The following is a 23,247-nucleotide window of genomic DNA, read 5'->3' as shown; positions in this document are numbered from 1 at the left end:
CACTATTCTGCTGGTGCAGTTACTGTGTACATACATTACTGATCCTGAGTTACATCCTGTATTATACTCCAGAGCTGCACTCACTATTCTGCTGGTGCAGTTACTGTGTACATACATTACATTACTGATCCTGAGTTACATCCTGTATTATACCCCAGAGCTGCACTCACTATTCTGCTGGTGCAGTCACTGTGTACATACATTACATTACTGATCCTGAGTTACATCCTGTATTATACCCCAGAGCTGCACTCACTATTCTGCTTGTGCAGTCACTGTGTACATACATTACATTACTGATCCTGAGTTACATCCTGTATTATACCCCAGAGCTGCACTCACTATTCTGCTGGTGCAGTCACTGTGTACATACATTACTGATCCTGAGTTACATCCTGTATTATACCCCAGAGCTGCACTCACTATTCTGCTGGTGCCGTCACTGTGTACATACATTACATTACTGCTCCTGAGTTACATCCTGTATTATACCCCAGAGCTGCACTCACTATTCTGCTGGTGCAGTCACTGTGTACATACATTACATTACTGATCCTGAGTTACATCCTGTATTATACCCCAGAGCTGCACTCACTATTCTGCTGGTGCAGTCACTGTGTACATACATTACATTACTGATCCTGAGTTACATCCTGTATTATACCCCAGAGCTGCACTCACTATTCTGCTGGTGCAGTCACTGTGTACATACATTACATTACTGATCCTGAGTTACATTCTGTATTATACCCCAGAGCTGCACTCACTATTCTGCTGGTGCAGTCACTGTGTACATACATTACATTACTGATCCTGAGTTACATCCTGTATTATACTCCAGAGCTGCACTCACTATTTTGCTGGTGCAGTCACTGTGTACATACATTACATTACTGATCCTGAGTTACATCCTGTATTATACCCCAGAGCTGCACTCACTATTCTGCTGGTGCAATCACTGTGTACATACATTACATTACTGATCCTGAGTTACATCCTGTATTATACCCCAGAGCTGCACTCACTATTCTGCTTGGATGTAATGTTTTCGGTAGAACGTCCTGTAAATCCTCTGTGAGATAAGACATTTGCTTTCTGGCCTAGATACAGTTGTATAACAAGCGTTTGATGAGATCTTGCAGGTTATGGAGTCTGATGAAGGTCTTCGCCTTTCTCCCTCGCTCAGTCATTAATCTTTCTTTTGTGTCTCCACCAGTGACCGACATCAGACTTCCAGTGCAATCCCAGTTCCAAAGAGGCCGGCCAGCTCCACATTTGGAAGCCACGACTTCGGGTTCTCTAGTCGGACTCCAACACCGGAAAAGGGACCTCGAAAGCGCGCCAGTTCAGAGAATGAAAAAACGCAATACAGAACCCCTCCACCAAGCTACAAGGCGGCAGTGGCGGAGCCCATCGCAATACTGGTCCCAGCCACGCCGGCAGACCAGGGGCACCTCGCCTACTCGCTGGACGCCAGCACCGGCACGTCCTCGGGAAACACTCGCAAGGATTTTTGCGAGAGCCTTAACGGCGACAGTGTAGCAACCACAGATAGCCAGGAGCACAGCCAGGCCGCGCATTTCTCAGACTCCTCCTGCGCCCTTAACGGAACTTTTTCGCAGAACGAAAGCATGGAATTTGGCAGTGACGCCGTTTCCTGCGCCGCGCTCCCCTCCCTCGGCGGCGACTTGCACTGCGCCGTGGAACAAGCCGAGGAGATTCTGGGCACCGAAGCCTCGGACTTCTCCTCTGGGGATCAATTAGGAGCGTTTAACAGTATTCCCGTGGACCGCGCCGTGGCCGTGGAGTGCGACGATCAAGTCCTGGGAGAGTTTGAGGAATTTTCCCGTAGAATTTACGCACTGAACGAGAACCTGGGCAGTTTCCGTAGACCGCGGAAGAGTTCCGATAAGTAACCGGAGAAGATCCCTCTTTGCACATCATTATCATTTCTGGCAAAAAAAAGCCACTGAATTGTTTTAAAGACGCCCCCTGAAGTCGTCATTCCACTGCCTACGTGTATTGGAAAAATAAAAATTAAATTTTTTTTTTTTAATTTTTTTTTAAAGGGGCTGTACGAAATGTATTTTTTGAAGCAGCGACATTCTTTACTATGGTCTGGTATTCACTTTACTGGCGCAGAGTAGTAATACCAGCTGCGGCCTATGGACCAGAGTGGCGCCATTTTCAATCCGGCCACTTAATTTCCAATCTTGAGAATGCTTCTTTACCCCCTAAACATAGGATAGGGGCAAAACTTCCTGATCGCTGGGTTTCACCGACTCCGAGAACTGGGGCTTTGAAGAGCCACTCCATTCTTAATGGGACTGCCAAAGATAGCGGAGGGTTGCTCTCTGCTGGTCTTCATCGCTCCCATAAGCGTGAATGGAGCTGCAGTGCACATGGTTGACCACCACTGAGAGCCCCCGTTGTTAGGATCAGTGGAGGTTCCAGTGGTCGGGTAGTTATCCTCCATCCTTCAAATTTAAGATTACATTTTATTTTTTATATTTAACTGTATCTAGAATGAAAAATGGAGCAACTTTCAACTGTAAAATAGCTCTGTTTTGTTTTGTTTACACAGCTCCTATGCAGACTTGTGTGTTTCTACGGTAACAGACACAAACGGATCCCTGTGTAGTCTGACTCTGCTGTCACTTTCTTTCATTCATTTCCCTGATTCCTTTGGGATAGCAGAGAGGAGTATCACATGACTACAGGATCAGACTACACAGGGATTGTTTGTAGTCTGTCACCATGGAGACGCCATTGGAATGTTTAGAACTCAGAATGTTTGCAAAAGTTGCTTCATTTTAGATACGTTTTCACAAACAGATATTCAGCGTGGATATTTCCTTTTAAATTCAGTTTTTTGTTGTTTTTTTTACATCTGCACAGCCTGCTAATCTGACATACAGGGATTTCATTAGTAATGTCCGTGCACGGCTATGTAGGCAGCTGCACCTATTCTGGCCTGTAAGCTCATAGGAAGAAAGTTCTCTATAGATATATAGGTATATACTTCTTTTTTTTTTTTTTTTTTTTTTATAGAAAAATCTAAATTGATTTCACCCCCGACATGTGCACACAAGCCCAAGGACTTGTCACTTCTGCCTGCATGTTCATGCAGAGGTATTTTTTTCTATCCTATTTAGCATGTAGCTAGAAATTCATAAGCCAGGAATTATTATAGTGGCTTTTTTTTTTTTTACAATAAAGATGTCACTTTTTTGCTTTATACCATATCTCTCCCCTTTCCCCCCAAAAAAAAATATATAAGTAAATACCAAGTTACAACTAGTCATTTTTCAGGCAAAGTTGGATCACTGGCAACATGGTGTTTTGTTTTTTCCAGACTCCTAAACTGTAGGGCTGCGTAATATTGCCATTCTGTCAGCAGCGTGGTGACAAGCTGTGTGGAAGCTGAAATTGCCATCTATAATGATTGTAACCCAGCTTTCCCAGAAAAAAAATAAATAAATATATATATATATATATATATATATATATATATATATATATATATATATATATATATATATATATATATATATAATATGCGCTGCAGTGGTGACCTCGCAACACACTCACACTGGAAGAGGAAGGCATAAGCAGGTGCAGTGGTGGGAACCAGTAGTAAATGTCAGGGTTTTTTCTTTTTTTAAAGCGCCACCATAGTCCTATTTCTAAGCTATGTAAATACTTATTTCGGCTCAGGAGACCAGCCCAGAAATCATGGTCACTACACGCATCAGGAAATGCAGACATATGAAACCGGACTTAAAGTCCGGTTTCACATGTCTGCATTTCCTGATGCGTGTAGTGACCATGATTTCTGGGCTGGTCTCCTGAGCCGAAATAAGTGTTTTAGAGACACGTATGAGGCTCGGGAGGTCCTCGAGTGATCAGGAAAGTGCTGTCCGCCCTAAAATGCCAACAGGATGAAGCCTCGGGGAGAAGTGTTCTTAAAAAAATGTAAGCTGCAATTTCCAGCCATTTCTTCTTTTTTTTTTTTCATAATATCACAAAGCATAAAAAATTAAGCAACTTCCATTACTAACAACCTTGAATAAAAATCTATAGAATTGTGTGTATGCAGCCCCTATGCATACCCATGTTTTCCTGTGGTTACAGACTCTGTGCATAGTCAGTTCCTGCAGGCATACTCCCTTACATCTGTCCTTCACTTTTGGCAAATTTATCTATATGTATGCCGGTGACAGTTTAAGAAAAAAAAAAAGTGTCGCTCTGGAAACAGACTACAAACCAACGTTGTAGTCTGTTACCATGGAGATACATTTGTCTGCACAGGTGCCATGTACAAAATAAATTTGAAAAGTTGCTTCATTTTTAGATGCACTGGATCAGTACAAAATGTCGGTTTTGGCGGAAAAGCCTCCATTATTTCAAGGAAGTGCCGGGTGTCTCTTCTTATAATAATTTTTTTTTTTTTTTTTTTACTTGCTTTGGCACGTAATGCTGTTTTTTTTTTTTGTTTTTTGTTTTTTTTTCCCCTTCTCTTCCCCTCAACTTTGATGCACAGTATTAAATATGTAAATGGAAAAAAATTATTTATGTTAATGGAAAAAATTCTGTTTCTACGTGGGGGGTTTATTTTCCTATGAATATACAGTAAAGCATACATCATTCTGCCTCCAGGCTGCCGTCTTTCTTTTGCCGACGTTCATTCACAGGTCTATGTAAAAATTAGTTTTTTGTAAAATCGCTACATATTTATTTTTTCCGATGAGTCAGAGCTATTAAAAAGGTTGCAAAAGTATTCATACCCCCGTGCAGGCAGGAAATGTTGCAGCTGTTTAGTTTGAAATTTTTTTTTTTTTGAGAAGGCACTTTCCAAAACATGGTCATTTGGTCATTATTTTGCAAAACATGCCAAGAAAATCTAATGGGTGATTTCCTCTTTACATTTCTGGAATTTGGGGTCTTCTGCATTGAGAATGTGATGAATAAGCAAATGGCAGAACTTTTTTTTTTTTCCGGATCTGCAATCACAATTCTGCTACTGAAAATAGTAAAATAGTATGCACGGGCAATAAACAAGCAGGGGATGATGGGAGATTTCAGCTCTGAAGCCTGCGGAACAGTTAACACCCTTTGATACTATATAACGCATTGTATCTATGACATACGAGCAGATCATATTTTCACATGCCTGTCCTTCTCGTCTACCCTTCACCTCCCATTCTTCGGCTGCGGCCCACCATGATTGAGAAAAGGTGGGATCCACATTATGGAAAAATTGATACTCGGACCAAACTCATGACTGTGGTCCGTTTTCTCGTAAAAAAAAAACAAAAAACGTGTGAGTGCGACCTTACAGTGAATGAAAAACTCAGATAAGATATTGTCAAAAATGCTAAAAATTTCATTTTTTTTTTTTTAAAACTTCATTAATCATTGGGGTTTTAGAAATGAAGTTTTTTGTTCTACTAACTCTCAGCACAAGACACAAGATAAATAGCGCCCCCAACTCATCTCCAGGTCGCATCGTCTTTTGTGCGGCTGTCGTCATAAATACAACTGCGAATTGTCCAATAAATCTCCCATTTGATTTAACAAAGTGTCCCGTCATTAATCTTTCTCTCCTTCCCTGACTCTTCATTCACAGCAGCGATGTCGGACGTAAGACACCTCTCATCAGTCACTGCCACCGATGCTGGCGGACCCTTGTCATCTACACAATGCCCTATAGTGCGGCTTTCATAAAGGAGGTTGTCTAGGTCACCTGCGGCCTCCCAAGTGCTATGTATGACGGTGGATGTCTCAGTGGCTGAGGATAATTTATGACTCCGGTCCATCATTTCATCTCTAAAATCAAAATTTTGAAAATTCTAAAAAAAAAAAAAAAAAAAAAAAAAAAACACTTCTTAGAATTTTACTTTATAGGTCGTTCTGGTTTCTTTCAGAAAACTTTGACTCCCATTCACTTCTATAGGAGTATAATTAAGGGTTAGTTTAAAGGGTTATTCCCATCTTCACAGATTGATACAAATTCTAAATTCTCAGTGAATTTGAAAAGTATCAGTTCTTGAAATATTGACACTTGTTTCCAGCTTATTGCCTCGGAGACCGACCACTTCTGCCTTCTGCAGTGCAGCTGCCCAGGATTAGGCGGTAATGGTGCGCTCCAGCGATGCTGGCCTGGTTTCTCCAAAACAAAATTGTTTGGAACGAGCTTGTCAGCACTGAGCATGTTTGGCTGTCTAGCAGCGGTGGTCGGTTTCCAAGGTTATGACCTGTAAACAAAAGTGGGGTCTGAAAAACGGATGAAAATTTTTAATAATTGGCATGTTGCAAAATAGTTCTTGGAAGTACAAACAATCTGAGAATAGTCATTTATGAAAAGTAAAACTGATAATATTAAGAGCTAAAAGTGCCTATAACGAGGTAATTTTAAGGTGCCTATAACGAGGTTGTAACGAGCTAGAGACCCCAGTAACATCCATTACTGCCTCCTGTATTTGTACCTGGAGGCTGTCATGGACGTCACTGAGAAGATGTCACTGCTTCGTGGGATGGCTTTAGCGGTTGTAGCTGGACTAATTCAGCTTTAAATGGTCGCTGTCATTATAGAAGTGAGTATAAAAAACGTCAGTAGATCTTATCAGCAAAATCTTCTTTTCTAGGATGTCCCCGTGACAGCACCCTGGAGGACATCCTCCTCCTCCTTGCAGGGACAGGAAACAACACAGGAGAGATTAAAAGGTCCGACTCCTCCCCCTTTCCTTTAGTGTTTTTCCTGTCCCTGCATGGAGGGACACACGAGAGCACAGCGAGCAGCTTACCGGAGGGCTCGGAGATCGTGTGGCTGGTCCAATACCCTTCCCCCTTTCAAGTGGCCCAGGGCCGGAACTTCCCAGTGGGGAGTCCCTCTACCCCAGAGACCAGTGAGCGGACGGGCTCCTGGGTAACAGCCGCTCCTCCCGTTGGGAGGCTCTCTGCTCAGGCGCCATGTCCGGAGAGAAGAGGCGCCCGGAACCATGCGTTCCCTGCAGAGACGCAGAGGGGCCGGCGGAAGCAGTAAAGCGTCGCTTCTGGTGACGTCAGCACCGACATATGGCCACCGTCTTCACATGTTAACGCGGAAGTATCTGCAGCGCTACTGCCGGTATCGTGAGCGATCGATCCGGCGCAGATTCCCCATGGTAGAGAGCACTCTGGGGGTGAGCGTCGCTGACATCAGATTTGCAGACATCGCAGCATAGTTTTCCCTGCAGGGTACGGATGCCTGAAACAGAAGATATGGAGAACAGGAGTGAGGACATGGGGGTAAGTGTGCATAGCGCAGATGCATCGGGACACGCACTTAGACACTCAGCATAGTCCTGACTATCCCTATTCTTGTGTCATCTAGGATAAGGATATCTCGCAGGCACCCCCTCCAATGGCAAAAAAGCCAGGCAAGGCCTCAGCAAAGTCTAACCGTTGCTCCATATGCCATGTAAAACTGCAAGATGCCTACAAAAAAGCCCTCTGCAGCTCCTGCATTTCCAAGGTCGTACAAGAGGAACAACCATCCCTCCTGTCTGAAATGAGGAGCCTAATCCACGAGGAAGTGCAAGCTTCCTTAGCTACTCTATCACAGCATCGCCCTTCCAGTCTAGGCCCAAGACGTAAAAGACCTAGATGGGACCCGGAGCAGAGATCTGAATCTATCTTCAGAGGACGCGTCAGATTTTAAGGACTCTGACCAAGAAGAAGGTGAACTTCCATTAGAGGATCAGGATCAGAGCAGAAAGTATCTTTTTCCGCTGGAAGATACGGAAGACCTGGTGCAGGCAGTGAGAAATACTATGCAGATGAAGGAGGTCCCGCGTCCACAGTCCAGGCAGGATCTAATGTTCGGAGGTCTTACATCTCAGAAGCAGACAGTGATCCCTGTAAGCGAACATATCCGTCTCATGAAATTACAAGAATGGAAGGAAGCAGAGCGGAGATTAGTGATGTCCCGGGAATTTAAAGGCCGTCTACCATTCGACCCAGACGATATCAAGACGTGGGAAGAAATCCCTAAGGTTGATGTGCCCGTAGCTAAGGTTACAAAAAAGACATCCATTCCTTTCGAGGACTCAAGTCTAAGAGATGCTATGGACCGGAATGTGGATATTCTCCTGCGCCGTGCTTGGCAAGCATCAGCAGCCCTGATACGGACTAATATAGTGGCCACTTCAGTGGCCAGATCCATGTTCCTGTGGATGGGGCAGTTAGAAGAACATTTAGTTAATAAGACCCTGCGGGCTGAAATAATTTCTTCTCTTCCCATTATAAAATCTGCCACCACCTTCCTGGCTGATACTTCGGCTGAATCTGTGCGATTTGCTGCCAGGAACAGCTTTGTCCAATGCAACTCGTAGAGCTATTTGGCTTAAATCCTGGTTGGGCAATAATGCCTCCAAAAATAAATTGTGCGCCATACCCTTCTCAGGGTCCAGGGTATCTGGACAGGCTTTAGACGACATCCTAGAGTTTGCATCTGATAGTAAGAAAGGGTTTCCTGAGGAGAAGCCTAGAAAATTTCTGCCTTTTTGGAGGAGGCCGCCGCCTCGCAAACAACTGGCTTATAGAGAATAATGGAAATCCAATAGAGATACCTATAGGAGTTCCTACACTCAGAGCAGAAGGGGAAAAAACTCCCTTTTTGGATCTAGCTCAAGATCTAGAAGGCAATGACCCCATAGGTATAGGGGGCAGACTCAGTTGTTTCGTGAACAACTGGAGACATATCACCGAAAACAAATGTCTTAAATATAATATCAGAAGGCTACAAAATAGAACTTCTCTCCCCCGCCTCAAAGATATATCTCACCTATCATCGTTATGGCCGACTCGATGTTGGCGGACCTTCAGGAGCTAGTCAGCTCCAAAGTTATAGTACGGGTTCCCTCATCAGAAAGAGGCAGAGGTCACTACTCATCCCTATTTTCAATCCCAAAACAGTCAGGGGAATCGTGCACAATCAAATCTAAAACCATTAAATTTTTGGGTCAAATACAAGAGGTTCAGGATGGAATCCATAAGATCAACCATCCACCTCATAGACAAAAACTCAGTAATGTGCACTCTCGACCTGAAGAGTGCTTACTATCAGGTTCCGATCCACCCAACTTCTCAGGAACTTCTGAGATTCCCTGTAAGCCTACCAGACCACACCTGCCACCTCCAATTTCAATGCCTCCCATTCGGCTTGGCCTCGGCTCCAAGAATATTTACAAAATTGGTCGCAGAAGTAGTTGCCTACCTAACCAGGGAATTACAATAATTCCTTATTTGGACGATTTTCTCCTGGTGGCCCGATCCGCAGACACTTTAATCCTACACAGAGATCGAACCATTTCGGTGATGGAACACCTTGGCTGGGTGGTCAACCGGAAGAAGTCACAGCTGAAGCCTGAGTTTCGAAAAGTATTCCTGGGAGTACTTCTGGACTCAACTTGCAGACCTTTTCTACCAAGAGAAAAACAGGAATCGGTAAGGAAGATGGTTACAGAGTTTCCGAAGCATCGGGTTACCATAAGATCAGCCATGCAAATCCTAGGAATGACAGTATGTGTCAGGTGGGCCCAAGCCCACTCAAGACCATTACAGAGTCAAGTACTTTCAGAATGGGATAGTCAGCGGATGTCTTTAGACAGATCAATGCGACTTTCAACAGGAGTGAGAAGATAATTACTATGGTGGACCCAATTCAGCAACCTAAGAACAGGTGTCTTGTGGATTCTGTCCCCTTGTGTGGTAATCACCACAGACGCCAGTCAGTGGGGATGGGGAGCGCATCTAGAGAGAAAAATTCTTTCAGGGCAGGTGGCCCGAAGACATCAGCTACAAGTCATCAAACTTCAGGGAACTTTATGCAGTCTGGGAAACCTTAAGAAATCATTCCCTATTAAAAAAACAAGCATGTGAAAGTTCTGACTGACAACATGACGGAAGTATCATTTCTGAGACACCAGGGAGGTCCCAGACACAGAGCTACAAGATCTAGCACACAAAATATTTATATGGGCAGAGAATACGGTTCTTTCCATAACAGTGGTGCACCTGGAAGGATCACAAAATGTCTTGGCCGACTATCTGAGCAGAAGAGAAATCTGTTCGACAGAGTGGGAACTAAATCAGGAAGTTTTCCAACTATTGTGCCACCATTGGGGAACTCCCAGAATAGATTTGTTTGCCACAAGGAAAAATTCAAAGGTGCCCAGATTTTATTCTCTGAATCCTTCAGACATGCCAGAAGCAGTCAACGCCCTAAGCCAGACATGGGACGAACCTCTCTCCTACGCCTTTCCCCCAATAGCTCTTATTCCGGTGGTACTCAGGAAAATCCAGGAAGACAAAGCAAGAGTCCTGTTAATTGTTCCATTCTGGCCAAAAAGAAGCTGGTTCCCGGTGCTGGGATCCATGGCTTTAGAGAACCCAATCAAGCTTCCTCTGTGGAAGGACATCATCCATCAGGGTCCGGTCTTACATCAGAACCCGGGAAGATTACACCTCTCAGCATGGATCCTGAAAGGGACATCTTGAAAGCCCGAGGTTTATCGGATCAAGTCATTTCCACTATACAAGCTAGTAGGAAACCAGTAACTTCAGCGATCTACTACAAGATCTGGAAAAAGTACTGCATGGAGGGTGGCAGGTCCGCCATTGTAGCAGAGATCCCTGATGTCCCTAGAGTCCTGGATTTTCTTCAGGCAGAGTTCAACATGGGTCTTAGGCCTAGTATCCTTAAGGTACAGATTTCGACCCTCAGCACTTACTTGGACTACCCTTTGGCCTCTCACACTTGGGTAATTAGGTTTGTTAAAGCCATCCAGAGATTGCGCCCCACTATTAGGCAGTTGTCTCCCCTCTGGGACTTAAACCTAGTCCTTAGGGCTCTTTGTAAAGAGCCTTTTACCCTTGATGAAAATATGCCCATCTCTGTTCGCACCTGGAAGACAGCCTTCCTAGTGGCCATTACAACAGCTAAAAGAGTGGGGGAGATTCAGGCTCTATCTATTAGAGACCCGTATCTACAGATCCGCGATGACCACATAATTTGAAGACTAGACCCATCTTTTATCCCCAAGATAGCATCCGTGCAAAATCGGAACCAAGAAATAATTTTACCCTCCTTTTGCGAAAACCGTGGCCTGGGCCAGGGTGAATACATTCTGTAAACATTATAAACTTGATGTGGTAGCAGGTCAGCAAATGTCATTTGGGAGAAAGGTTCTCCAAGCAGTAATCCCTCCCTAAGGGAGTTTTCTTTGGCATTCACCAGGGTGCTGTCAGGGGGACATCCTGGAAAATGGGTATTAGACCTACCAGTAATTCGGTTTCCAGGAGTCCATCCTGACAGCACCGTTAATTCCCCCCCTGTGTATACTATTTCATGTGCTGTAATATGATTTGGTTAATTAAAAGAATTCAAATTGCATCTATCCATGGTGTGGTACTTGTCAAAACACTAAAGGAAAGGGGGAGGAGTGGGACCTTTTAATCTCTCGTATGTTGTTTCCTGTCCCTGCAAGGAGGAGGATGATGTCCTCCCAGGTGCTGTCAGGATGGACTCCTGGAAACCGAATTACCGGTAGGTCTAATACCCATTTTTACACTTACAAGCCACCTTTTTTTCCCCCTTGCCTTAAGAATTCAGGTCAGCCTTGGTCAAAATAGTCTGCCAGCTCACTAAGATTACAGCTACTTAAAGCCTATAGAGAGGCAAGGAGCAAAATGAAATCTGCTGTGTCTAGTAAGTGTTTATCTCACTACAGTGTGGCATTCACAGCTACATTGCTCTCTACCGCATTCTTCTAATAAACCACTTGCCTCAGAGCTGGATTCACATCAACACTGCTTAGTACTGCTGTCCAATGTCCACTGTGCTGCCTTCCAGTAAACATTTAGCTGTCCTCAGAGCTGGATTTACATCAACACTGCTTAGTACTGCTGTCCAATGTCCACTGTGCTGCCTTCCAGTAAACATTTAGTTGACCTCAGAGCTGGTTCAAGTTGAACAGCTCAGGTCATCTGTACAATGTCCACTGTGTTGTAAATGTTTAGCTCACCTCAAAATTGGATTCACATCAACCCTGCTTAATACTGCTGTATAATGTCCACTATGCTGCCTTCTAGTAACCATCTGACCTCAGAGCTGGATGCACATCAACACAACATAGTACTGCTGTACGATGCCCACCATGCTGCCTTTAATCATTTAGCTGACTTCAGTGCTGGATTCCCACCAACACTGCTCAGTACTGCTGTAAAATATCTCCCATGCAGCAGCTTCTTAATGTGCGCTATTCATAGAGGAGCAGGAATTTCTCATCTGTGCACAGTATAGGAGACATCATAGCAGCCAGTCTACACCCACTAGTTCAGAGACGACTGAAAATTAGAGCTGGAATCGACAGAGGAGAAAACTGGTGAAAGTGTAGGATGGAAAGAACAAATGATGTGACCATTCTTATATTATGTACAACTCTATTCATACAGGCGGAATCTAGCAGTGATTTTGGATGTGGTTGGAGCACAACCTATATTGTACACCATGTGCTATGAGCTGTGTGAGGTTTAGTAGGACCATGGCGGAGGCTGGTGTAATCCTAAAGAAGTAAAGATAAATGCAGCATTCGTATGTCACCTATAGAAGACCCTTAGTAGAGAAAAAAATATTTTGAGATTTTTCCAAAAAAAAAGTGTCTGTCTTTATACAAGATCACATGTGATTTCGCAAAGCATTTTTTCCCATTGCCCATGCTTTACGACCTCAGCAAAAACGCACCGTAAATTTTTCGCAGGCACCTCGGAGGATTTATTTTTAAGTCTGGAAAACTGTAAAGCTCCTTTCCACATGAGCAGCACAAGGTCGTCCGGGGTCTTCAGGCGTCTCCTGTAACGTTTCATCGGTGCTGACATTTTCATTGCTGTCATTTTTTTGAGAATGTCCAATGGTCGGATGAATGCAGCGCGAGCCACAATAAAGATTTCTTAGCGACATCCGAGAGGCCGATAGCGGGAATCACAGGATGAGGCTGGTTACCCCGGGTGTCAGAACCTTCTTAGAAAACCAGAGAATGAAGTCCAGAACCGATGGAGACACGAGACTCCTTGGATGAAAGGCGCCTCCTTCAGCAAATTCTCACTTTTGGTGTTTCAGGGTGATGAACATAGACCTCGTTGTATTTGGGTTGGTTGCCAGACATGAGAAGGTTCAGAGTCTTACCACGGATCCTGATGTGCTGTGGGTCGGCCAAGAACATGTTTAAGAAAACCAGACATTATCCAACTTTTCCACGTTTTTTTCACGTTATACCCACAATGTATTATATTGAGATTTTCTGTGATATCAACACAAAGTAGCAAGTGTTAGTGACGTGTAAACAAAATGATACAAGGTTCTGTAATTATTTTAAAAATATAAGTCTAAAAATTATAACATCCATTTCTATTCAAGCCCCCATAGTCGAACGCCTAACACCCCTAAATAAAATCCTGAATGACCAAATGCCTCCTGAAGTCACATTTGTACATTGCGTCCTCCTGGGGGGTGATTTCAGTATAGCTACAGCTGTTCTGTGAAGGCCTTGGAGGTTTGTGTGAGAACATTAGGTGTCAAACAGCATCATGAAAACCAAGGAGCCCACCAGACAGGTCAGGGATAAAGTGGAGAAGAGTAAAGCAGGGTTAGGTTCTAAAAAGAAAAAAAATGTCCAAGCTCTGAACATCTCACAGAGAAGTGTACAATAAGTCATCCAAAAATGGAAGTCAGGAGTATAGCACAACTACAAACCTACCAAGACATGGCCATCCACCTAAACATCTCAAGCAAGGAGAGCACTAATTAGAGAAGCAGGCAACAGGCACATGGTCACTGTGGAGGAGCTGCAGAGATCCACAGCTCAGGGGGGAGAATTTGTCCACAGGACAACTATTAGTCGTATACTCCCCAAATCTAGCCTTTATGGAAGAGTGGCAAAAAGAAAGACAGTTTTGAAAGCCATAAGAAGTCCTGTTGGCAGTTTGGAAAAAGTCATGTAGGGGGACCCAGTGGGTAAAGGGAAGAAAAGTCTCTGGTCAGAGGAAGCAAGAGAACTTTTTGTGGTAAAATGCAAAACGCTCTGTGTGATTGAAAACGAACACTACATCCCCCTAAAAACACCACCCCACCGTAAAACGTGGTGGCAGCATCATGCTGTGGGGATGCTTTTCTTCAGCAGGGGCAGGGAAACTGGTCAGAGCTGATGGGAAGATGAATGGAGCTAAACGGAGCAACAGGAAAACCTGTTGAAGTCTGCAAAAAAATTTGAGACTGGAGCGTAGGTCTACCTTCCAGTAGGACAATGATCCTAAACATCCTGCCAAAACTACACTGGATGGTCTAGATCAAAGTATATGTGTGAACAGCCCACTCAGTCCAGACCCAAATCCCATTGAGAATCTGTGACAAGATTTAAAGGGGTTGTCCACAAAAGGACAACCCATTCTCATTCCCCACGCTTGGCCCAATAAAATAAAAGCCTATACACCTCCCATGCCAGCGCCGTTCCTGTGGTGTCGGCACTCGCGTTCCCGGGGCTCTTGTTCGGCTGTAAGACACATGGTGCCCAGCGCCCGATCAGCCCTGGTGTCACCACCCTCGCCTTGTGTCGAATTGAACATGAAGAGGAATCCAGAGATCCATTGCAGCCCGGACTTCCTCTTCATGTTCAATTTGTCCGAAGGAGGAGATAGTGACGCCAGCGCTGATAGGGCGTCTGGCACCTTGTGTCCTACAACCGCACGAGAGCCCCGGGGAGAGCGAGTGCCGAAACCACAGGAGCGGCGCCGGCACAGAAGGAGAGTATGGACATTCTATTTTATTGGGGCCAAGCATGGGGTATTAGAAGGGGTTGTCCTAGTACCGGACAACCCCTTTAAATTTGCGGTTCATAGATGTCTCCATTCAAGATCACTGAAAAAGAGCAAGTGTGCAAAGAATAGGTAATCTCCTAGATGTGCAATGCTGGAGAGAAAGACCCCAAAAGACTGGAACAGTAACTGCAGTGAGAGGTGCAGAGATTTTTTTTTGTACTATGCACGGGGTATTATTCATTATATACAATGTATGTTCAGTTTCAGGTAGTGATTGACTAAGGCATTTACTACATGAAACTAGTTGTTACCTAATACAATGGCATTTTAGTTCCCTGACTGGAGTGTTTTCTATTCACACCAACAAAGAAGGGTTTTTGGATTTTCGTGTAGCTGGATTTTTTCTTTCTTTGCAGTATTATAGTAGTTATATTCTTGTACATAGCGGCAGTATTATAGTAGTTATATTCTTGTACATAGCGGCAGTATTATAGTAGATATATTCTTGTACATAGGAGCAGTATTATAGTAGTTATATTCTTGTACATAGGAGCAGTATTATAGTAGTTATATTCTTGTACAGAGGAGCAGTATTATAGTAGTTATATTCTTGTACATATGACAGTACTATAGTAGATATATTCTTGTACATAGGAGCAGTATTATAGTGGTTATATTCTTGTACATATGGCAGTATTATAGTAGTTATATTCTTGTACATAGGGGCAGTATTATAGTAGTTATATTCTTGTACATAGGGGCAGTATTATAGTAGTTATATTCTTGTACATAGGGCAGTATTATAGTAGTTATATTCTTGCACATAGAGGCAGTATTATAGTAGTTATATTCTTGTACATAGGGGCAGTATTATAGTAGTTATATTCTTGTACATAGGAGCAGTATTATAGTAGTTACATTCTTGTACATAGGAGCAGTGTTATAGTAGTTATATTCTTGTACATAGGGAGCAGTATTATAGTAGTTATACTCTTATACATAGGGGGCAGTATTATAGTAGTTATATTCTTGTACATAGGAGCAGTGTTATAGTAGTTATATTCTTGTACATAGGGGGCAGTATTATAGTAGTTATATTCTTGTACATGGGGGCAGTATTATAGTAGTTATATTCTTGTACATGGGGGCAGTATTATAGTAGTTATACTCTTGTATACAGGGGCAGTATTATAGTAGTTATATTCTTGTACATAGGGGGCAGTATTATAGTAGTTATATTCATGTACATAGGAGCAGTATTATAGTAGTTTTATATTCCTGTACATAGGGGGCAGTATTATAGTAGTTGTAGTCTTGTACATAGGAGCAGTATTATAGTAGTTATATTCTTGTACATAGGGGGCAGTATTATAGTAGTTATATTCTTGTACATAGGGGGCAGTATTATAGTAGTTATATTCTTGTACATAGGAGGCAGTATTATATTAGTTATATTCTTGTACATAGGAGCCACATTATAGTAGTTACAGTGGGGGAAATAAGTAATTGATCTTTCTGGCAAACAAGACTTAATACTTGGTGGAAAAACCCTTGTTGGCAAGCCCAGCAGTCAGACGTTTTTTGTAGTTGATGATGAGGTTTGCGCACTTGTCAGGAGGAATTTTGGTCCACTCCTCTTTGCAGATCATCTCTAAATCATTAAGATTTTGAGTCTGCCGCTTGGCAACTCGGAGCTTCATCTCCCTCCATAAGTTTCCTATGGGATTAAGGTCTGGAGACTGGCTAGGCCACTCCATGACCTTAATGTGCTTCTTTTTGAGCCACTCCTTTGATGCCTTGGCTGTATATTTTGGGTCCTTGTCTTGCTTTAAGACCCATCCACGACCCATTTTTAATGTCCTGGTGGAGGGAAGGAGGTTGTCACTCAGGATTTTACGGCACATGGCTCCGTCCATTCTCCCATTGATGTGGTGAGGTAGGCTTGTGCCCTTAGCAGAGAAACACCCCCAATACATAATGTTTCCACCTCCATGCTTGACAGTGGGGACGGTGTTCTTTGTGTCATCTGCAACATTTCTCCTCCTCTAAACACAACGAGTTGAGTTAATGCCAAATACCTAAATTTTTGTCTCATCTGATCACAGCACCTTCTCCCAATCACTCACAGAATCATCCAGGTGTTCATTGGCAAACTTCAGACGGGCCTGCACATGTGCCTTCTTCAGCAGGGAGACCTTGCGGGCACTGCAGGATTTTACACCTTTACGGCGTAATGTGTTACCAATGGTTTTCTTGGTGACTGTGGTCCCAGCTGCCTTGAGATCATTAACAAGTTCCCCCCTGTAGTTTTAGGATGATCTCTCACCTTCCTCATGAGCAAGGATACCCCACGTGGTGAGATTTTACATGGTGCCCCAGATAGATGTCGATTGACAGTCATTTAGTATTTCTTCCATTTTCTTACTATTGCACCAACAGTTGTCTCCTTCTCACCCAGCGTCTTACTTATGGCTTTGTAGCCCATTCCAGTTTTGTGCAGGTCTATGGTCTTGTCCCTGACATCCTTATACAGCTCTTTGGTCTTGCCCATGTTGTAGAGGTCAGAGTCTGACTGATTGAGTCTGTGGACAGGAGTCTTTTATAAAGGTGACTCTGTAAGACAGATGTCTGTAATGTAGGTGACGAGTTGATTAGGAGCGTCTAACTGGTCTGTAGAATGGTTGGTAGGGGATCAAATACTTCTTTCTCACTGCAAAATGCAAATAATTTTATATAATTTATACAATGCGATTTTCTGGATTTTATTTTTGAAATTCTATCTCTCTATATTAAAATTAACTTACCCTTAACATTATAGACTGTTTATGTCAGTGGGCAAACTTACATCAGTGCAAAACCTGATCCAAGTTCTCGCAGGTAAAGTGAAGCCTCATGCAGACGCCTCTGATTAAAAAAAAAAAGTTTTGGAAAAGTAAAAACTTTCTCCGCAGCCTGTGGGGGGGATCTTGTAAGACTCAATCCCCTATGCTGTTCGGGGGGAATTTTTTTGCCCAGAGAAAGGCCACAAAACATTTTGCCCTCATGTCCGTGACTCCCGTGTGCTCAGCGTCAGGTCGGGGTCCACAGCCGCGCTTCATGCAGAAATCTCATCCGGACCCCGATGAGTAGAAGGCGGCTTGTGGCTCCGGGGGGCCGGGATCTGGGCTTGTGTGACGACTTCATCAAAGAGCCCATTTATAACGAGAACATGGGGGTCCGCTGCCATATACGTCAATGGGACCGCCGGATTTCCACTCTTGTAAGTTATTGTTTGGTGGGGAGGGGGGGGGGGAGGGGGGGGGGTGTGCCGGGAAAAGTCCTAGTGACACAGACCAGGTCCCCCGTCAACTCCGCGGCCAAAAACACACGAATTAGTCAACGTGGTGTGATGGATTCCTCACCGGGGGGACGTAAGGTAGCGGACCGGGTGCCCCCATATACATTCTCCAACGATCTGACCTGTGGGACCCTAAAATGTAGGATGGGTGGGAGTCCGCCCTCTGGGATCCCCTCTAAATTAGAGACTGGAGCAGCAGCGAGACCACCACGCCCATACACAGTGAATGGGTGGTCTTACATGCACATGGCTGCACATCGGGGACACGGGACCCCCGTTCCTGTGGTATCTGGAGGTCTTATAGATTGAACCCTCTTAGAATTATATATGTAGAGCTGATAAATGTGTTAACCCTTTACATGAGAGGTATAACCAGCGGCGCTCAATGTCAGGCAGCAGCTGCAAAAGCTCAGATATTTTGGTGCATAATAAATAAAACTTTACAGACCCCATTACTGGGGCTCATGGACGGAGCGGGGGGCACATACTTCACCTCCGCCCTATTCATTGTCTATAGGTCTGTGGTGGGAAGACGAGTGCAGCGCTCCGCTATATCCAGCAGTGCCATAGACAATGACACGGGCTGAGGCTGAACATGCGTCCCCCCCTACTCCATCCATTCTTGGGTATAAGCACTTGGGAGCCGTCGGACCCCCTGAGATCAGTAAGTCATAGGATAGGGGACTACCCCTTTAAGGGTACATAGAAGAAAATTAGTTAAGGGTTAATGATGAGCAATGGTTTCTTCTGTCACCCAGCTTTCCCAGACCTCTGAAAGGCAAATCTCTGTTAGAATTGGAACAGCACATACTGGTTGTCACCCAACTTTCCTATATATCGCAATGTCAGATGTGATTATTCAGTGCCTAAATCTGTAAAATGTGCTGTTCTGGGTCACGGAAAAGCAGAAAAATACTGCAGCGACCTTATTGGAAGTCACCCAGCTTTCCTATAATCCTAAACGGCAAATTTAGTGATGTATCGCTTGCTCCTTATACATGTGCTGATCAGGAGAGCGATGTAGAGAAGCAATAGTCTCCTCTGGTATCCTAAGTGGAAGCCACCCAGCTTTTCTAAGATCCTAAATGACAAACAAACCCAGATATCTGTCGCTGCTTCTCGCGCATTTGTATTAGTTCTTGTTCCAAAATCTGGAAAATCAGCAAAGTCCTGTATTGCACTTACTGAATGTCACCCAACTTTCCCGTAGTCCTGAATGTCTCCTCCATCCATATCTAAGCACAGCCAGGCTGGGGTCTTAGAGCCGCATAGCAAGGAGCAGAAGCCTAAAAAGGCCACCCAGCTTTCCCAGGAACAGATATGTAATGTTCTACAAGGGTTGTCACCCAGCTTTCCTGCACTCCTGGAAGGCTAATGCCATTAGTTCATGTACATCTCCTGCATCTTCCGGTGGATTTTCTACTTTGAGATCTTTGCTTTAGTACTTATTAGAAACACCCAGCTTTCCAACAATCCTGAATGGCAAATGCCTTTATTTTGTGACTCTTCTCTTGCAGGATACAGGTCTCTCAGTTCATTCTGTACAGAACTGAAGCTCCATGAGGTTCTGGCCTCTAGCCACATCCAAAGCTGTGCACCCAGCTTTCCCAGCCCCTCACTGCTGCCTCTTTCTTACTCATGGTCTCCACATAATATCAAGGACATGTTAAATCTTCATAAAGAATCTTATCCTGAACTTGTGCTACATTAGATCTTATACTCTAGTCACATCCAAAGCTGCTTTCACAATTCTTAACAAAAATCCAGCGCTTGGTCTACAAAGAAGAATAAAAACAATAACATTTATTATCGCATCCAGAAAGTAATAAACTTCAGACATAAAAAACAAAGCAAAAACAGGACATTCTTATAAGGGCAGTCTGACACGTCCAGATAATTCCGGTACCGGAAAAATCGGTACCGGAATTATCCATGTCCGTGTGCCGGTGTGTTTCTGTGGCACATCAGTGTGGCACATGTGTGCCCACTGGGTACCACACGCACAGTGCAGGAGACAGCGCTAAAGTTTAGCGCTGTCCCCTGCATCTGGTGCTGAAGCCGCGATTCATATCTTCCCTGCAGCAGCGTTTGCATGTGCCCAACCCCCTCTCACCCCCTGTGCGACCCCCCCCCCGCTGTTATTAAAATACTCACCCGGCTCCCTCGCCGGCTGGCGCTGCTTCCTGTCCTGGCTGCACCTTCTCCAGTATGAGCGGTCACGTGGGGCCGCCGATTACAGTCATGAATATGCGGCTCCGCCCCTATGGGAGGTGGAGCCGCATATTCATGATTGTAATGGGGTTTTACAGTCAGGAGCACAGCTGCATTATAGCAGAGCTCCTGCCTGTAAAATACTTTAACCCCTTCAGATGGATTTACATCGTGGGATGTTACAGATCTTCGGAAGGTATGTATATTGTTGGTTTATTATTTTTTCTTTGTTACAGAGCGAGGGTCTTCAGGTGGATTGAGAGAACAATAAAATATTACAACAACCTTTGTTTTTATTTCATTAAAATAATTTTTAATGTGTTTGTGTATTTTTTTTAACCCTTTACTAGTATTGGATTAATAATGGATAGGTGTCATAATTGACGCCTCTCCATTATTAATCTCGCCTAATGTCACCTTACAATAGCAAGGTGACATTAACCCTTCATTACCCCATATCCCACCGCTACACAGGAATGGGAAGAGAGTGGCCAAGTGCCAGAATAGGCGCATCTTCCAGATGTGCCTTTTCTGGGGTGGCTGGGGGCAGGTGTTTTTAGCGGCAATAACCGTGGACCCTCTCCAGGCTATTAATATCTGCCCTCAGTCACTGGCTTTACTACTCTGGCGGAGAAAATTGCGCGGGAGCTCACGCCAATTTTTTCCGCCGTTGAACCCTTTAATTTAATAGCTAGAACGGCCAAATTTTGCACATACACACTACTAACATTAGTAGTGTGGAATATGCAAAAAAAATGGTGATATGAGATGGTTTACTGTATGTAAACCAGGTCTCAGATCATGTCGGGTTTAGGAAGGAGAAAGCAAAAGCCGGTAATTGAATTACCAGCTTTAATGCTATCTAGCGCTATATGAAATATTAATATATATATATATATATATATATATATATATATACATATGTGTGTCTACTGACATATCTATATATATAATTGTCTAAGGGTTTGTCTGTCTGTCTGTCCTGGAAATCCCGGCTCTCTGATTGGTCGAGGCCGCCAGGCCTCGACCAATCAGAGACCGGCACAGCATCGACGTAGAAATCCCGCGTCTCTGATTGGTCGAGGCCTGGCGGCCTCGACCAATCAGCAACGGGCACAGCGACAATGATGTCATAAAGGACGTAGACATCTCACGTTTCTGATTCAGCGACGGACACAGTATCGACGTAGATGTCATAATGGTTGCCATGGTGACGATGATGTCATAAAGGTTGCCTCGACCAATCAGGGACGGGCACAGTCTGCCGCGAATTCTGGAATCATCATTGTCCATATACTACGGGGACATGCATATTATAGAATACGCGATGCGTTAGAATCGGGCCACAATCTAGTATATATATATATACCTATTCTATGTGTACACATTTATTCTACCTATTCTACTGTAACCTGTCGGTGTGATTTTTCTGTACACCGCACTGAATTACCGGCTTTTCTCACTAACACCGCTGCGTATTTCTCGCAAGTCACACTGCTGGTCCGTGTGTAATCTGTATTTTTGGGGCTTCCATAGACTTTCATTGATGTTTTTTTTGCGCAATACGGTGACAAACGCAGCATGCTGCGATTTTCTACGGCCGTAGAAGCCCGTATAATACGGATCAGTAAAATACGGCTGATAGGAGCAGGGGCATAGAGAAGCATTGTACCGTGTGCAATCCGTATTTTCAGCACCTCTCTTACGTCCGTAAAACTCGCTAGTGTGACGTCGGCCTAAGAGTAACTCCTGGCCCACTCTTACACTCCAGTCACATCCAAAGCTGCATTCACAATTATCCCTGTTCCTTGATGGCCCTCAATTTGCTAAATCTGCTCTCTGCTGATCATTCCTGTCCGAGATTAAAATGCATAAAGTATGTTAGATTCTAATCACAGCCAAAGCAGCAGCATCTTATACTCCAGTCACATCCAAAGCTGCAATCACAATTCTGCCTGTTTTGTATTTTTTAAGTTCTCATATTGCAGGATTTCCTCCCTACTGGCCCTGTTGGGTACAACTATCCTAATGTACATTGCATATAGCATCTTATACTCTAGTCACAGACAAAGCTGCAATCACAAGTCCTTCCTGTTTTTTGATGGCCCTCAATTTTGAAAATCTGCTCTGTACTGACCCTGTGGGACATTGCTGTCCCAGATTAAAGTGCATAAATTAGACTCTAGTCACAACCAAAGCAGCAGTATTCTATATCCATAGTCACATCCAAAGCTACAATCACAATTCTTCCAGTATTTTTTTTTTTTTTTTTTTTTTAAAGGCTCTCAAATTGCAAAATGTCCTCCCTACTGGCCTTGTTGGGTAAAGCTTTCCTAATGTAAATTGCATATAGTGTCTTATACTCTAGTCACAGCCAAAGCTGCATTCACAATCCTTCCTGTTTCTTGAAAGCTCTGTTTGCCAAATCTGCTCTCTGCTGGCCTTGTTGGGCACAGCTATCCTAATTTAAACTGCAGCAAGTATCCTATACTCCAGTCAAAGCCAAAGCAGCTGTATCTTATACGCTAAGGCTATGTTGACACGTTGCATTGCTGCTGGTTTTTTAGGCAATTTTTAAGCTGCATTTTATAGCACCATCAAAAGCTATATCAGAAATCTCATGCATTCTGTATTTGTTTTTTCCTAAGGCCGGCGTCACACACAGCGTAAAACAATACGGTCCATATATTACGGCCGTAATACGCTGAAAAGTCCCGAAAATAGTGGTCCGTAGCTCCTCCGTAGGCAGGGTGTGTCAGCGTTTTTTGCGCATGGCATCCTCCGTATGTAATCCGTATGGCATCCGTACTGCGTGGTTTTATCGCAGGCTTGCAAAACCAACA

General features: G+C 43.9%; 1 protein-coding gene across 2 annotated transcripts in view; it reads left to right on the top strand.

The window, feature by feature from the left end:
• UVRAG (UV radiation resistance associated) overlaps positions 1 to 3,209 on the top strand; it is a 98,067-nt gene extending 94,858 nt beyond the window's left edge. Inside the window, exon 15 of one of the 2 annotated variants that reach the window (XM_069759391.1) lies at positions 1,217 to 3,209. In XM_069759391.1, the coding sequence (XP_069615492.1) occupies positions 1,217 to 1,916 (700 nt within the window). In that variant the 3' untranslated portion in view covers positions 1,917 to 3,209. The remainder of the gene's footprint in view (positions 1 to 1,216) is intronic. The other variant, XM_069759389.1, reaches the window with a different exon arrangement.
• The last annotated feature ends 20,038 nt before the right edge of the window (positions 3,210 to 23,247 follow it).

Source organism: Ranitomeya imitator, chromosome 3 (assembly GCF_032444005.1).
Source record: "Ranitomeya imitator isolate aRanImi1 chromosome 3, aRanImi1.pri, whole genome shotgun sequence".
Lineage (NCBI taxonomy): Eukaryota > Metazoa > Chordata > Amphibia > Anura > Dendrobatidae > Ranitomeya > Ranitomeya imitator.
Note: the sequence above shows the minus strand (reverse complement) of the source record. Positions and strands in the feature narration are given on the sequence as shown.